This window comes from Dermochelys coriacea, chromosome 2 (genome assembly GCF_009764565.3).
Source record: "Dermochelys coriacea isolate rDerCor1 chromosome 2, rDerCor1.pri.v4, whole genome shotgun sequence".
NCBI lineage: Eukaryota > Metazoa > Chordata > Testudines > Dermochelyidae > Dermochelys > Dermochelys coriacea.
The window spans coordinates 268,294,419-268,309,142 of NC_050069.1; the positions used below are offsets into that span (position 1 = coordinate 268,294,419).

Sequence of the window (14,724 nt, forward strand, 5' to 3'; positions counted from 1 at the left end):
TGGATCAGACGGGCAGTGCCCTGCGGGGTGGCTGTGTCGTAGGGGGCCCTGCTCCGTGGATCAGACAGGCAGTGCCCCGCGGGGTGGTTGTTCCATAGGGGGCCCTGCCCCATGGATCAGACGGGCAGCGCCCTGTGGGGTGGCTTTGCCGTAGGGGGCCCTGCTCCATGGATCAGACGGGCAGCGCCCTGCGAGGTGGCTCTGCCATAGGGGTGGCTGCTCCGTGGATCAGACGGGTAGTGCACTGCGGGGTGGCTGTGTCATAAGGGTGGCAGCTCCATGGATCAGACGGGCAGTGCCCTGCGGGGTGGCTGTGTCATAAGGGTGGCAGCTCCATGGATCAGACGGGCAGTGCCCTGCAGGGTGGCTGTGTCATAAGGGTGGCAGCTCCATGGATCAGACGGGCAGCGCCCTGCAGGGTGGCTGTGTCGTAGGGGGCCCTGCTCCGTGGATCAGATGGGTAGTGCCCTGTGGGGTGGCTGTGCTGTAGGGGGCCCTGCTCCATGGATCAGACGGGCAGCACCCTACGGGGTGGCTCTGCCATAGGGGTGGCTGCTCCGTGGATCAGACGGGCAGTGCCCTGCGGGGTGGCTGTGCTGTAGGGGGCCCTGCTCCATGGATCAGACAGGCAGCACCCTACGGGGTAGCTCTGCCATAGGGGTGGCTGCTCCGTGGATCAGACGGGCAGTGCCCTGCGGGGTGGCTGTGCCATAGGGGGCTCTGCTCCATGGATCAGACGGGCAGTGCCCTGCGGGGTGGCTGTGTCGTAGGGGGCCCTGCTCCGTGGATCAGACAGGCAGTGCCCCGCGGGGTGGTTGTTCCATAGGGGGCCCTGCCCCATGGATCAGACGGGCAGCGCCCTGCAGGGTGGCTTTGCCGTAGGGGGCCCTGCTCCATGGATCAGACGGGCAGCGCCCTGCGAGGTGGCTCTGCCATAGGGGTGGCTGCTCCGTGGATCAGACGGGTAGTGCACTGTGGGGTGGCTGTGTCATAAGGGTGGCAGCTCCATGGATCAGACGGGCAGTGCCCTGCAGGGTGGCTGTGTCATAAGGGTGGCAGCTCCATGGATCAGACGGGCAGCGCCCTGCAGGGTGGCTGTGTCGTAGGGGGCCCTGCTCCGTGGATCAGATGGGTAGTGCCCTGTGGGGTGGCTGTGCTGTAGGGGGCCCTGCTCCATGGATCAGACGGGCAGCACCCTACGGGGTGGCTCTGCCATAGGGGTGGCTGCTCCGTGGATCAGACGGGCAGTGCCCTGCGGGGTGGCTGTGCTGTAGGGGGCCCTGCTCCATGGATCAGACAGGCAGCACCCTACGGGGTGGCTCTGCCATAGGGGTGGCTGCTCCGTGGATCAGACGGGCAGTGCCCTGCGGGGTGGCTGTGCCATAGGGGGCTCTGCTCCATGGATCAGACGGGCAGTGCCCTGCGGGGTGGCTGTGTCGTAGGGGGCCCTGCTCCGTGGATCAGACAGGCAGTGCCCCGCGGGGTGGTTGTTCCATAGGGGGCCCTGCCCCATGGATCAGACGGGCAGCGCCCTGCAGGGTGGCTTTGCCGTAGGGGGCCCTGCTCCATGGATCAGACGGGCAGCGCCCTGCGAGGTGGCTCTGCCATAGGGGTGGCTGCTCCGTGGATCAGACGGGTAGTGCACTGTGGGGTGGCTGTGTCATAAGGGTGGCAGCTCCATGGATCAGACGGGCAGTGCCCTGCAGGGTGGCTGTGTCATAAGGGTGGCAGCTCCATGGATCAGACGGGCAGCGCCCTGCAGGGTGGCTGTGTCGTAGGGGGCCCTGCTCCGTGGATCAGATGGGTAGTGCCCTGTGGGGTGGCTGTGCTGTAGGGGGCCCTGCTCCATGGATCAGACGGGCAGCACCCTACGGCGTGGCTCTGCCATAGGGGTGGCTGCTCCGTGGATCAGACGGGCAGTGCCCTGCGGGGTGGCTGTGCCATAGGGGGCTCTGCTCCATGGATCAGACGGGCTGTGCCCTGCAGGGTGGCTGTGTCGTAGGGGGCCCTGCTCCATGGATCAGATGGGCAGTGCCCTGCAGGGTGGCTGTGTCATAGGGGGCTCTGCTCCATGGATCAGACGGGCAGTGCCCTGCAGGGTGGCTGTGTCATGGGGGCTCTGCTCCATGGATCATACAGGCAGTGCCCTGTGGGGTGGCTGTGTCGTAGGCGGCCCTGCTCCGTGGATCAGACAGGCAGTGCCCTGCGGGGTGGCTGTGTCATGGGGTGGCTGCTCCGTGGATCAGACAGGAAGTGCCCTGCAGGGTGGCTGTGTTGTAAGGGGCCCTGCTCCATGGATCAAATGGGCAGCACCCTGCGGGGTGGCTGTGCCATAGCGGGTGCTGCTCCATAGTCTGGCAGGGCAATGCCGCTCAGTGGGGGTATGAACTGTTGGAAGGCAAAGCTCCACGGACAGTTCTTGTTCTGGGACGATGCGTGAGGCCGTGTGGCAGCGGCGTTTCCATTGTAGCCTGAGTGGGTTTGGTCCCTGCAGGTTTGAGATGGGGCGGATTTACACCTACATCGGGGAGGTGGTGGTCTCAATGAACCCCTACAAGCAGACGCAGCTCTACGGGAAGGACGTGATCGAGCAGTACCAGGGCCGGGAGCTGTACGAGCGGCCGCCGCACCTCTACGCCGTGGCCGATGCCGCCTACAAGGCCATGAAACGCCGAGCAAAAGACACCTGCATCGTCATCTCAGGTCGGAGTGGGCAAGGGCAGCCAGAGCCCCTCTGGCTGTCTATCTGTCCGTCCCACACACGCACTCACATAGAAGGGGAAGAGGAACATTTATCCCGGCTCCTCCTGTGATTTTTGTCAGCGCCACCCCATGGAGCATCGCTCCGACATGCTAGGCTCCCACTCAGCTCTGCTGAGGCACCTCCATCCCGGTCCACAGCCCCCTGCTGCCCCTGTCCTGGTGCAATATGATGCCCATTCTGCAGCAGCCCCAGCTAGACCAGCCCTTGACCCCACGTCCTCCTGTAGTTCTAGGCTTGGGTCCCTCCTGAGCTGGAACCCCCAAGTAGCTGGAGTCATCTGGGGCTTCAGGATGTGAACAAACATCCCCTTGGGATGGAGCTGGCAGCGCTGCACCCGCTCCCCCTGGCCCACAGGGCACCTTGGAAGCCAGCAATGCAGAGATGGCAGGGCTCTGGCGTTGCCCACCCTCCTCCCCCAGGCGTCACCTTGCTCCCACCCTGCCTGCTCAGCTCGGGGTCAGAGCCTTTCCCTGCGAGCTCAGCGGTTCAATTATGGCCAGGCCTGGCCATCCGAGAGCTGAGTTCAGCAGCCTCAGGGCAGTTCCTAATGGCCACAATACTGACAGCCCATCACCAGCAAATCTGCATGAGAACAAGGACTGAACAGGCCCTGCCAGGCCAGGGCTGGCCACAAGGCACGGCTGGTGGAGGCTTGTCCTCCTGCAGGCTGTGCTGGCACCGAAGGCCCGGTGCTACGGCCCTGAGCTCGCCAGCCGCGGGGCTGGGGTTGTAACCCCCGCCCCACCAACTTGGTGCCTGGGAGCTAACGAGTGGTCTCTGACCTCCTGGACGTGTGCCAGGGGAGGTGAGTGGTAACCTAGGGCAGCAAAGCCTCGCCCATCCTGCTGTCCTCTTCCCATCCTGTCTGTCTGTCTTCCAGGGGAGAGTGGTGCTGGGAAGACGGAAGCCAGTAAATACATCATGCAGTATATTGCGGCCATCACTAACCCCAGCCAGAGGGAAGAGGTGGAGAGGTGAGAGGTCACAGCAGCATCCTGGCACGGTTGGGAGACTGTGGCCAGTGTACTGGGCTGGGACTCAGGAGACCTGGTTTCTGTTCCCAGCTCTGCCCATGACCTGTCGGGTGACCTTGGTCCAGTCCCTTCCTCCCTGTGAACAGCTGCCACCACCCTTAGGAGGTGGCAAGTGCTGCGGATTGTCCCTGGGTGCAAACAGGAGCCGGGGGGGCTCATTCGTTGCAAGCCTATGGACGTGCCAATCCTGATTCCGGGGGGTAACGCAGCCTGGCCCCCTGTGACGTTCCCTTCATTGCTTCCCGCCCGGCCCAGGGTGAAGAACGTGCTGCTCAAGTCCAACTGCGTCCTGGAGGCCTTCGGCAATGCCAAGACCAACCGTAACGACAACTCCAGCCGCTTCGGCAAATACATGGACATCAACTTTGACTTCAAGGGGGACCCCACCGGTGGCCATATCAACAACTACCTCCTGGAGAAGGTACGGCCCTGGACCTGCCTCCAGGGCTGCCTGAGCAGGATGGGCAGTGGCGGAGGGGAAGGGAAGTGGGGGGGCGGGTAATGGACACTGCCAGGTGAAGAGGATGGAGGTGGGCACCCCAGGCCCAGTGCTCAGAGCAGTACCCCTGGCTGGGTCGCGTGTGGGTCAGGCTGCGGGGTCTAGGTGGAAGAGGCTGAGAGGTCGTGGCAATGGAAAGCTCGGGCTTCGCCGTAATTCACCCTGCCGTGCCTCCAGGTGGGATATGAGCCTCGAGCCCCCTCCTCCCTCACTAGAGAGGCACCGTCACCCTGGGCTGGAAGAGCCCCTCTCCGGCAGCTCCTTTCCTTTTAACCCGGGCTGTGGTAAGGGGAGGAAGGACTCAGTTCCTCCTTAAATCAAGCACCATTTGCTCACAGTGTCCTTCATCGATCCCAGGGCTAGAAGGGACCGTCATGATCATCTGGTCTGACCTCCCTGTCTAGCCCAGGCCAGAGACTGCCCCACAATCATTCCTAGAGCAGATGGTTTAGAAAGACCTCCAGTCTTGGTTGAAAGACTGTTTGTGATGGAGACTCCACCCCGGCATTCGGTAGATTGTTCCAATGGCTAATTACTCTCACCGTCCAAAACTGACACCTTCTTCCCAATCTGAATGTGTCTAGCTTCAACTTCCAGCCATCCGATGGCGTGAGACCTTTGCCTGCTAGACTGCAGAGCCCGTTGCTAAATACCTGTTCCCCATGCTGGGACTTAGAGGCTGGGATCAAGTCACCCCTTCACCTGGCGGGGGACAGAGATGTTGCAGGGCTGAGAGGCCCAGTGGGATGTGCCCAGGGCAGGTCCATGTCTGGGGAGCAGCCGCAGAACGTGGCCTTCCAGAGGTGCCTTCTGGGGAGATAATTGGATGTTTTCCGAGCAGATCGTCCCTCTCCTAGCTGCGCTGGGAAGTACCTAGCAGGCAGGGCCAGGCCTCAGGAACATGAGGACCCTCCCTAAATTCCTCAGCACGTCTTCCTGAGCAAGCAACTCCTCTGTCATTTGTTTGTATTTGAAGGAGAGCAGGAACCTTGGTTCTCCACAGCTCCATCCTGTGGGGCATTAGCTGGGCTCTCCTCTCTGGACTGGCTGAGAGTTCCCGCCTGACCTGAGTCGGCTCTGATAAACCCTAGAAATCGCGGTGTGCTAGCATGGTCCCTGTGCCCTCCTGTCACAGGGCGGCCTGCCCCTTTCCGGGCAGGGCAGCCCTGTTCGGTTATCAGACCCGGCTGGAAAGGGCTCTGACGTTTCAGCCGAAGGGCTGAGAGATCTCAGATGGAGGAGGCTGCCGGAAGGAGGCTAGCGCCTGTGACTGGCCCCGGAGCAGGGGAAGAGATGGCAGGGGAGGGGCGTCTGGGGCCTGCAGCCTGCTGTGGCCTTTGGGCCTTGCATCCAGGCGTGGTACCAGCCCTTGCTGGGCTGGGAGACAGCCCAGTGGCTATCACCTCTAAGCATCCAATGGCCTGGAGGTCGTGCGGCCCTCCTAGGGGAGCTCACGCTAGAGGTAGTGTCATCTAGTGGTGTGGGCTGGGGGTCAGGAGACAGGCCCTGGCGCTGGGGTGCTGTGGTACCCTATCATGTCCGGGCCTCACTTCCCCACTGGAGAGAAGGACGCTGACCTGCCTTTGTCACGTGCTTTGAGATCCCCCCAGGAAAGGCGCTCCCCGAGTGCGAAGCATCCTAGACCCCGTGCATTCCGAAGGGCAACAAGCCCGTCTGGTGAGCTCTCCTGGAGCTGGCTCGCGAGTCTCCTGTTTGGTTCTTCTGCCCCTCTCGGTGACAGGCTCAATTCTGGTCCACTGCCTCCCAGGCCTACCCTTAGTCTCTGACAGTCCTGAAGCACTGTACATACAGAAATCGCCTCACCCCTCATTGGGATGCAGCCACCTCTGGGGGGGCAACGCAGCAGCTGTTTACTAGTGCACACCCCAGCTTAGGGCAGGAAGGGAAGATGGCCATTGGATCCACACTGCAAGGGGAGTTGAGGCAGACAGGCTGTAGCGTTTAGCCAGGACACTGGAGTTAACGCCTCTGCTCTCTTAGAAAAGAGGACCAGCTCTTGAACAGTCCCCGGTGGCCTGGACCTCAGCAGGGCCTCCCACCCAGAAGGCCAGGATGGCTGCTACATTGCTGCATGAACCTCGAAGGGCTGGTTTCATCCTGCAGCAAAATAAGGGGGCTAGATGGGAAGCCCAGGGCAGACAATGGCCGTCCTGTCGGAGAGGATCCCTGAGGCACAGGGAGTGATCGGCCCTGTTCCAGCTGCCAGCGCTCTGGGTGTGGAATTTCCTTTACCAGGGACCGGTGTGTCCTTTGAGACAAGGGGATTTCTCAGGTCTCGCCAGTCCATTGTCTCTGCTTGGAGCAAATCTAGCAGCTGGCGGTGACTCTTTAGCAACCGGGGCTGAGCTGTGTGTGCCAGCATGGGACCCACAGCGGTGTGTGGCAAGGACCGGCCTGGGGCTGCGAGAAACGGCCCCCGCAGGCACTGACTTCCTCTGGGCTTTCCCTTGCAGTCTCGCATCCTCCACCAGCAGCCAGGCGAGAGGAACTTCCACTCCTTCTACCAGGTAAACCAGGGCGGAATCCTGGGGCAACGGTGCAATCCCTGGTGCGGGGGGATCCCCGGGATGCTGCAGGGTTTGGCTCCCTAGGGGAAGGGGAGGGGATAAGGAGGTGACTAAATAAAGACGACTGACAGATGGGAAGTGTGCTCATCAGTAGCACAGGGAAATGCCCCCCAGAACCCACCCAGGTCTCTCTAGTGGGGCCCGATGCCAGTCCAGTTTCAGCCAGGGCCTCTAGGCTTCCCGCCCCCAGCAGTAAGCTTGGGCGCAAGCTGCAGGAGTGTCAGGACGCCCTGGCAGAGCTGGCCAGGTGCGCTGCAGGTGCCAAGGCAGAAGGGAGTGGCTGGAGGTGGTGCCCACGCAGAGCCAGCCTGCTTTGAGTCCATTGGCAGGAGCGCAGCCGGATGCAGTAAAGAGAGGGAGGGGGAACGAGGGGGAAGTGGGGAAGGTTCATGGGCTCCCACCCACCAGCCACAGGGGCACATCCTGTGGGTTTCCTGCCGACTGTGCCCAGGCAGGAAGCTTTGCTCCCAAGTCAGGTCAGCCCCAGTCCTGGGTGCTCAGGCCCCCGGCTGCTGCCCAGCTGGGGGCAGAGGAGGATCCCGCTCGCCCGGGGAATTGGGTGCTGCAGAGGCCTTGGTGCAGAACGGGGCTGTGCTGGGTGCAGGGACTTGCCGGTGATGCCCCGGCAGCTTCTGCTGCTGCGGCGCATTCCTTATTTATAGCGAACCGGCCCCCGGGTGGGTAACCGCAGGCCGGTGACTCAGAGGAGCCGGGGAAGTGAGTGCCGTCATCTTGCTGAGCCAAACTCTCTGGGGCACGCGGCAGCCGCCCACTTCCTTTGGCTCTCGCTCAGCTCCAGCCCCGCAGGGAGCACGTTAGGTGGTCGCCCCGGGGATGGGGCCCAGCCGTTCCTGGCTCCCCCCCAGGTTGGGCTGGGAGGGCCGAGCTGAGGCTGCTAGGTAGGGTGACCGGATAGCAAGTGTGAAAAATCAGGACAGGGTGGGGGGAGGGGTAACAGGCTCCTGTATAAGAAAAAGCCCCAAATATCGGGACTGTCCCTATTAAATTGGGACATCTGGTCACCCTACTGCTAGGCCAGTTTCCTCCCACCTTCAGCACCACGGTCCTGCTCCTCCTCCTCGCCAGCCAACACCTCACTACCCTGACCCCCCATCCTTTCGCTGGGTCTCAGCTCCCTGCCTGCTCTCGGGCTGCCCTTCCCTGGGAACACCCGCCCGGGCTCTGCTGGGTGAGCTCCCTTGCCTTCAGAGGCCAGCCAGAGCCCAGCTGCCGGGCAGCAGGTGCCAGACATGGCCCAGGTCCTCGCTATCCCCCAGAGCTTGGGGGCGCAATGTCACATGCCCCAGCTACAAGGGGGTCTCATTCCTGTCTCTCCCCCTCAGCTACTTCACGGGGCCTCGGACGCTCAGCTGGCCTCCCTCCATCTCTGCAAAGACCCTGCAGCCTACCGCTTCACCAGCGAGGGTGCCAGCAACAACGTGAGTCCCGGTTCCACGCCGGGGGGACCACGCCAGGCTCCTCAGGGTTCCCCCAGTGACTGGTGATTGGGGGCACCCACCCAGAGATCCGGGCCCGGTTTGTGGAAAGTGCTGAGCCCCCACCCTGAGAATCAGGCCCTTCTATGGGTCTCAAGTTGGGGCCCCCCAAATCACTGGTCCCTTGGAAACCTGGGCCCACAGATCTCCCTGTGCCTGAGCATTGGGATGGGGAAGGCAGGGGCTGGGTGGGCGGCTCGCCATGGGGAATGGGACTGGGCGGAGCCGGCTGTCAGTGCAGCAAAGCCCTGGCTTCCTGACAGGCGCCTCACGGCTGGGCGATTGGATCAGTGGGCTTCCCTTGGCCCGGGCAGGGTGCAGCTCCGACACTCTGCAGGGAGGGAGCTGCTGGGGTGCTCCGGGACCAAACGTATCCCTGGTGTAACCAGGCACAAATCCCACTGACTTCAGTAGGAACTGCAGCCACCTGCTGTCTAATGCACCCACACAGTTTCCACCCGGGCTCCCATTAGGCTGAAGTCCCGTCCCCTGGCTGTCCCCCATGGGGGGCTAATCATGGTTCCTGTGAAGGTGCCTGTGAGCGTCCCCAGGTTCATGTGCATCCAGCACTGTGAAGGGAGAAAGCCCTGTCTTAAGTGCTAAGCACAGTTCTTGCAGCCCCTGCCTTGAATGTGGGCCATGTCCCTCGCTGGGCACCTCTCTGCGTCCCATTCCCCCATCGCACAGAGGAGCCGCAGGGCAGGCGGGCAGGAAGCACTTGGAGAAATCCAGCTGGACATGGCTTCTGCTGCACACAGCTCGGAGGGGGCCCCGGGTGCCAGGCAGAGGGCCACCGAGCCTTTCACCTCCAGGCCAGACGCTGCAGTGATGGGCGCTAGGTAGATCATCAGTTCCACCCTCACCTCCTGGCTGTCTGGTGGCCACTGTGAAATGAGTTTGCTGGCTCTCAGCCCAGTTCTCCGTGGATCCAGGGGTACTGTGTCCGTGGGCACTAGCTGCTGGCAAGGACTGAGTGGCCAAGGCACCTGAGCGATCCCCTTGCTGGTAGGGATGGTCTTTCCGGGGCAGGGGCAGGCCCCGGGGAGGGGCTGTGGGTGCAGGATGCTCACCCTGCAGCTCCCCAGGCCCAGTGTGAACTGTGGCCAGATGGAGGACTCCAGGGCCATACAGCTGGCACCTTCCCCAGGGCTGGGAACCGTCGGTTCATCTCTCTCTGCTGCTCTTCCCCCCCGCCCCATCTCCCAGCTGCTGGCCAGTGATCAGTCCAACTTCAAGGCCATGGCAGACGCCATGAAGGTGATCGGCTTCAGCCCAGAGGAGACTGACTCAGTCTACAAGATCCTGGCTACTATTTTACACCTGGTAAGTGATGGCCTGGTCAGCGGATACATCCCTTCCCCTGTGCCGTGTCTGGCCCGGCCAGCAGAGATAGTGGTGGGGTCAATTTCAGGTAGGGCCCATAGCAGAGATGAGGGGTGGAGTCAATTTGGGGTGAGGTGCTGGTGGGGCCCATAGCACAGATGGGGGTGGAGTTCTGGTTCAGCCTGTGGCAGAGATAGGGGTGGGGTCTGTTTGGGGTGGGTGCTGGTGGGGCCCATGGCAGAGATGGGGGGGCGGAGTTCTGGTTTGGCCCGTGGCAGAGATGGGGGTGAGGTCAGTTTGAGGCAGGTGCTGGTTGGACATGTGGCAGAGATGGAGGCAGGGTCAGTCTGGGCAGGGTTCTGGTTTGGCCCATGGCAGAGATGGGGCCAAGGTCATTTTGGGGCAGGTGCTGGTTGGACCTGTGGCAGAGATGGGGGCGGGGTCAGTTTGGGGTACACAAACCTATTTCTAGGGCTCAGTTCCCACAGCCCTGCCCAGCATGTGCTGAGCTCGGTGTCATACCTGGCCCAGGCTTGTTGGAGTGTGGAGGAATTTCTTCAAGTTGCTCTGAAGTTGTGGGCAGAAATCTGGAGGGGATCCTCCCAGAGCATTGCCCCCTGGAGCCCCCCCACCCCCGGCTGCTCAGCCAAACACATGCCAGGCTGGTTGGCAGAGGGCTCAAGGGAAATGCACTTCATCAAGCTGAGCTGGGCTCCACTGGCCTTTCCGGGCACACTGGGGGAATGCCCGGGCCAGCCACCCTACCCACGCAGCAGATCGGGGCTGAGCACCTGAGAGCCCAGGAAGCCAGCAACTCTTCCCTGGGAGGCGGGTGGGTTGGGATTGAGTCTGGATCCGGGTCTTGCAGGACCCTGGGAGCAGAGCTTGTGGGTGGTTGGCAGGCGGTTAGCCTTCACGAGGGCACTTAGCAGCACTCTGAAACGGGCCCTGCCCATGGCCCCAGCTGCCAACCTGACTGCACGCAGACACGGGCCCACAGACGTACGGTGCCACACGTGACGATAACCCTGAGATCTGAGCTATGCTGAGCAGAGCCCGCTCCTCATGGCCCTGTCCCCAGCTCACCCGGCTGTGCCCGGGGACTGCGGGGGACTCCGGCTAGGGTTGCCAACTTTGTAACATTTAAAAACTGGACACTCCAGCAGGACTTCTGGAAAGTCCCCTCACCCCATCTCTTCCCCCCCCCCGAGGAACTGCCTCTGCCCCACCTCTTCCCCGAGGCCCCACCCCCTTTCCTACTCTCCCTGTTGCTCCCCCTCCTCCCCGCCCTGCCCCGGGTCAGGAAGGACCCACCCGCAGAGCTGGGATTGGGAGCTGTAGCCCCTGACGCAGGTAGGAGGCAGCCCTAGTTGAGTAGGGGATGGCTGGTGATGACCCAGCACCTCCCACACGCGCTGTAACCAGACGTTGGGTGTCCGGTTAGTAGATCTGACCGGACACTGTCAGGTCTCCTTTTCGACCGGACTTTCCGTTCAAAAACCAGACACCTGGCCGCCCTGGCCTCGGGCAGTGCAGTGACCTGACCCACCGTAAAAGTGGCCATGCATACGACCAAGTCCTGGCGATGGGGCCTTCACTCTGAGTCTGTAGAGCCAGGCCGGCTGTGCCAGCGCTCTGTGTCCTGGAATGTGTCAGGAAATGTCTGGGCATCCCTGATGTATTGGCAGAGGCCTGGCCAGGCGACTGAAGTGCAGGACTGGCTGTCATGGGCGTGAGATTTGATTCTCGGCCCTGCCACCCTTACCAGCCCCTAGGCTTTCAGTGTGGCCAGAGGCACGGCATGGCACCTCTCCCAGCCGGTTTCCCGAGGCGTGAGGTGGAATGTGGTACTTGCTTGTCCCCGGTGACGAACTCCCCTTGCTGTCCGTGGGTGCAGCGGCACGTGACTGCCCACGCTCCATGTGGCCCCACGCACCTTTCTGGCCTGTGACTGCGTCTGGGCAGGCTGGTGCTAGCTGACCCTGGGCAGGGAAATTGAGCCGACTGGCAGCAAGGAGTGAAGCTTGTGCTACCTCTGACGTGGCGCAGAGCGGGCTCATCCCTTGCCTGCCCTACGACACGCTGGATCCACTCCTGTGGCTGCCCCTCTGTTGGCCCTGAGCCTGGCACCCAGGGGCCAGTCACACCTGGGCTAGTCGGTGTGAACCACCCTCGTGTTTAACCCTCGGGATGGACAACGACACAAGGCACAAGGGAGTGGAGAATCGGTCCCTGTGTTTCTAGGCGTCAGGTCCGTGCGTGTTTGTCTGACAGCTGTCCATTGTGTGTCCCCGTGCGGGGTGTGTGCATTAGCGTCTCTATGCATGGTATGTTTTCTGTGCCCACTCAGGACCATTCGCAAGGCTTAAAGCAGATACGTACATAAAAGGTTGTTACAAGGAGGAGGGAGAAGAATTGTTCTTCTTAACCTCTAAGGATAGGACAAGAAGCAATGGGCTTAAATTGCAGCCAGGGAGGTTTAGGTTGGACATTAGGAAAAAGTTCCTAACTGTCAGGGTGGTTAAGCACTGGAATAAATTGCCCAGGAAGGTTGTAGAGTCTCCATCACTGGGGATTTTAAGAGCAGATTAGACAAACATCCTGTCAGGGATGGTCTAGATAATACTTAGTCCTGCTACGAGTGCAGGGCACTGGACTAGATGACCTCTCGAGGTCCCTTCCAGTTCTATGATTCTATGTCCCAGTGTCCATGGGGCACCGGTGGCTTCCCCCAGCTCAGCCCCGTGCAGGGGGAAGCCGGTGCCCTCTCCCTGCTGATTGCGTCTCTCTCGCTGGATTTCCAGGGCAACGTGAGCTTTGTCGCCGAGGGAGATGCTGTGGAGATAGAGAACAAGGAGCTGGTCTCCCAGCTGGCGGAGCTGACCTCCACCCGGCCGGAGAGCCTGCTGAGAACCCTGCTGTACCGTGCGGTGGCCACGGGCGGCAGGGAGGTCATCGAGAAAGGTCACAGCGCCAAGGAAGCCAACTATGCCAGGGACGCCTTCGCCAAGGTAAAGGGCTAGAGGAGCTGGGAGCTGGGCCTCGCCGAGCCCCCATACTGAGCCGCTTCAGGAACCGTCATTTAGCAGGGCAATGCCCCTTTGTGACCTCCAGCGTCCTCCTTCCAATTGCCCTGATGCCCCACAGCTCCTGTGGGGGCCGTCCTAGCTGCCCACTTGCCTTCCCCCTCACTGCCCGCTCAGGGCCAGGCTCCCAGCTGGTACACGTGAGCTCGCGGGAGTCATGCTCGCCCCCAGCTACATATTGGATGCTCTCTTTCTCCAGGCCAGGCAGCTGTGGGGCAGGCTTCATCCTGTGTTGTGACTGTCACCCTGCCCACAAGAGACTGGGCATCTCTGGCTGCTCTGCGCTGGGCCTATGCACCCCGGCTAGTTTGCCATCCCATGCTGATGGGGACTATAGATGCATTAAATTAGGTCACTAAACTGGCAGCAGCCAACCCCGCAGCCTGGAGTGGGGCTGTTCTGACACGCCCCACATCCGTCCCCATCCAAGGCACCCGCGCTGCAGTGTCAGGGAGCCTGGGAGGAAGAGTATGGGTAGAAACAGGCCAGGGTCACAGGCCAGGAGCTGCTCAAAGCCCTTCCCGGGGTCAGCCGCTCCAGACAGCTCCATGGCTGCAGCCATGTGGACGTGGCTGGTTATACCACACTGGGGCAGCAGTGGGGATCAAACCCAGAGCCTTCAGCGGCAAAACCCCACAGCCCCTGTGCTAACGATGCACCCCGTCCTGCAGTAGGGTTAAGGCTTGTATCCACGGCAGCCACTAGATGGCAGTAGAGTTGCACAGCCATGACATTTCATCCAGCAGGGGGCAGTCGTGAAACCTGCACATCAGCCTGCCCCACATGTCCCAGTGCCAACCACCTGTCCCCGCCCCCGGAGGGCGTGGCTTAAGCACGCCTGCTCCTGAAAGGTACAGTGCCCCACACCTGGTGGAAAGAGTTTCACCCTTACCAGCCCCTAGGACTAGCTGCCAGGGGGAACCTTCTGCTTCATGGCGTTCCCCCCCCACCCCCCGCATCCCTCCCCCAGGCCATCTACGAGCGGCTTTTCTGCTGGATCGTGGGGCGCATCAACACCGTCATCGAGGTGAAGAACTACGACGCCCGGCTCCACGGCAAGAACACCGTCATCGCTGTGCTGGACATCTACGGCTTCGAGATCTTCAAAAGCAACAGGTAGAGCCCAGCCAGCTGCCTCGGGCAATGTAGCCAGCCCAGCCGGAGGCCTGCTCAGCAGGACCCAGACCTACCCACCGCCTCCTCTCCCAGCATGCACCGGGGCTGGGGTCATGCGTGGGGCTGATTTGCTGTGGCTCGACCCTGGAACGGTGGGGGAGGGGAAGGAGGGCAGGTTGCCAGGGCCAGTGGCTCCGGGTAGTGCGCAGCTGTTGATGTGCAGAGGGCCTTGGGGACAGACATGGAGGAGAGGGAGAGCGAGGGCGGGTCGCTGGCCGCAGGGCTTCAGGCCAAGGGACCAATCCGCTGGGCTAGATGGTGGCTCCGTCTGCCTGCTGCTCCCAGGCCCGGTTCAGGGGAGAGCCGGGGACTGTGCACTCCACTGAGAGCTTGATCACAGGCTTGGCTCCCTCTCCCTCCCCCCAATGAAAGGCCATATCGGGCTGGGTCACTGGATGGCAGGTGCCAGTGGGTCAGGGGTTGTGCTGATCCGAGCAGGTGGGACTGGGGGCTGCTGTGCCTCCTGGAGGGGGCTAAAGCAGAGATGCTGCCCATCCAGGGCCCGGGGCACTCCTGGTGAGAGCTGAGGTGTTCACACGGACCCAGTTTCAGCCGGGGTTGTGATGTGTTCTCCAGACGTTTCCTGCACGTTTTGATTTGCTGTGGCTGCTTCTTCGCTGCTCCCCTAAACTCCTGCGACGTGTTCCTATACGCTGGGCAGCAGCTGCTGCATTCCAGCCTAGAGGCGGCTGCATTGCAGTGACTCTTCACATGTCACGGCGTGCAAAGTGCTTTGCTCGGAAGGTGCAGCACAGGGG

At 62.0% G+C, this 14,724-nt stretch overlaps 1 protein-coding gene across 2 annotated transcripts in view; it reads left to right on the forward strand.

Annotated features, from left to right (window-relative positions):
• Positions 1-14,724, forward strand: part of MYO1G (myosin IG) — a 90,656-nt gene that overhangs the window by 26,595 nt on the left and 49,337 nt on the right. For both annotated transcript variants that reach the window (XM_043509790.1, XM_038391891.2), the window contains 8 exons: positions 2,495-2,703; positions 3,645-3,738; positions 4,054-4,219; positions 6,772-6,825; positions 8,229-8,324; positions 9,588-9,704; positions 12,509-12,715; positions 13,761-13,906. In XM_043509790.1, the coding sequence (XP_043365725.1) occupies positions 2,495-2,703; positions 3,645-3,738; positions 4,054-4,219; positions 6,772-6,825; positions 8,229-8,324; positions 9,588-9,704; positions 12,509-12,715; positions 13,761-13,906 (1,089 nt within the window). The remainder of the gene's footprint in view (positions 1-2,494; positions 2,704-3,644; positions 3,739-4,053; positions 4,220-6,771; positions 6,826-8,228; positions 8,325-9,587; positions 9,705-12,508; positions 12,716-13,760; positions 13,907-14,724) is intronic.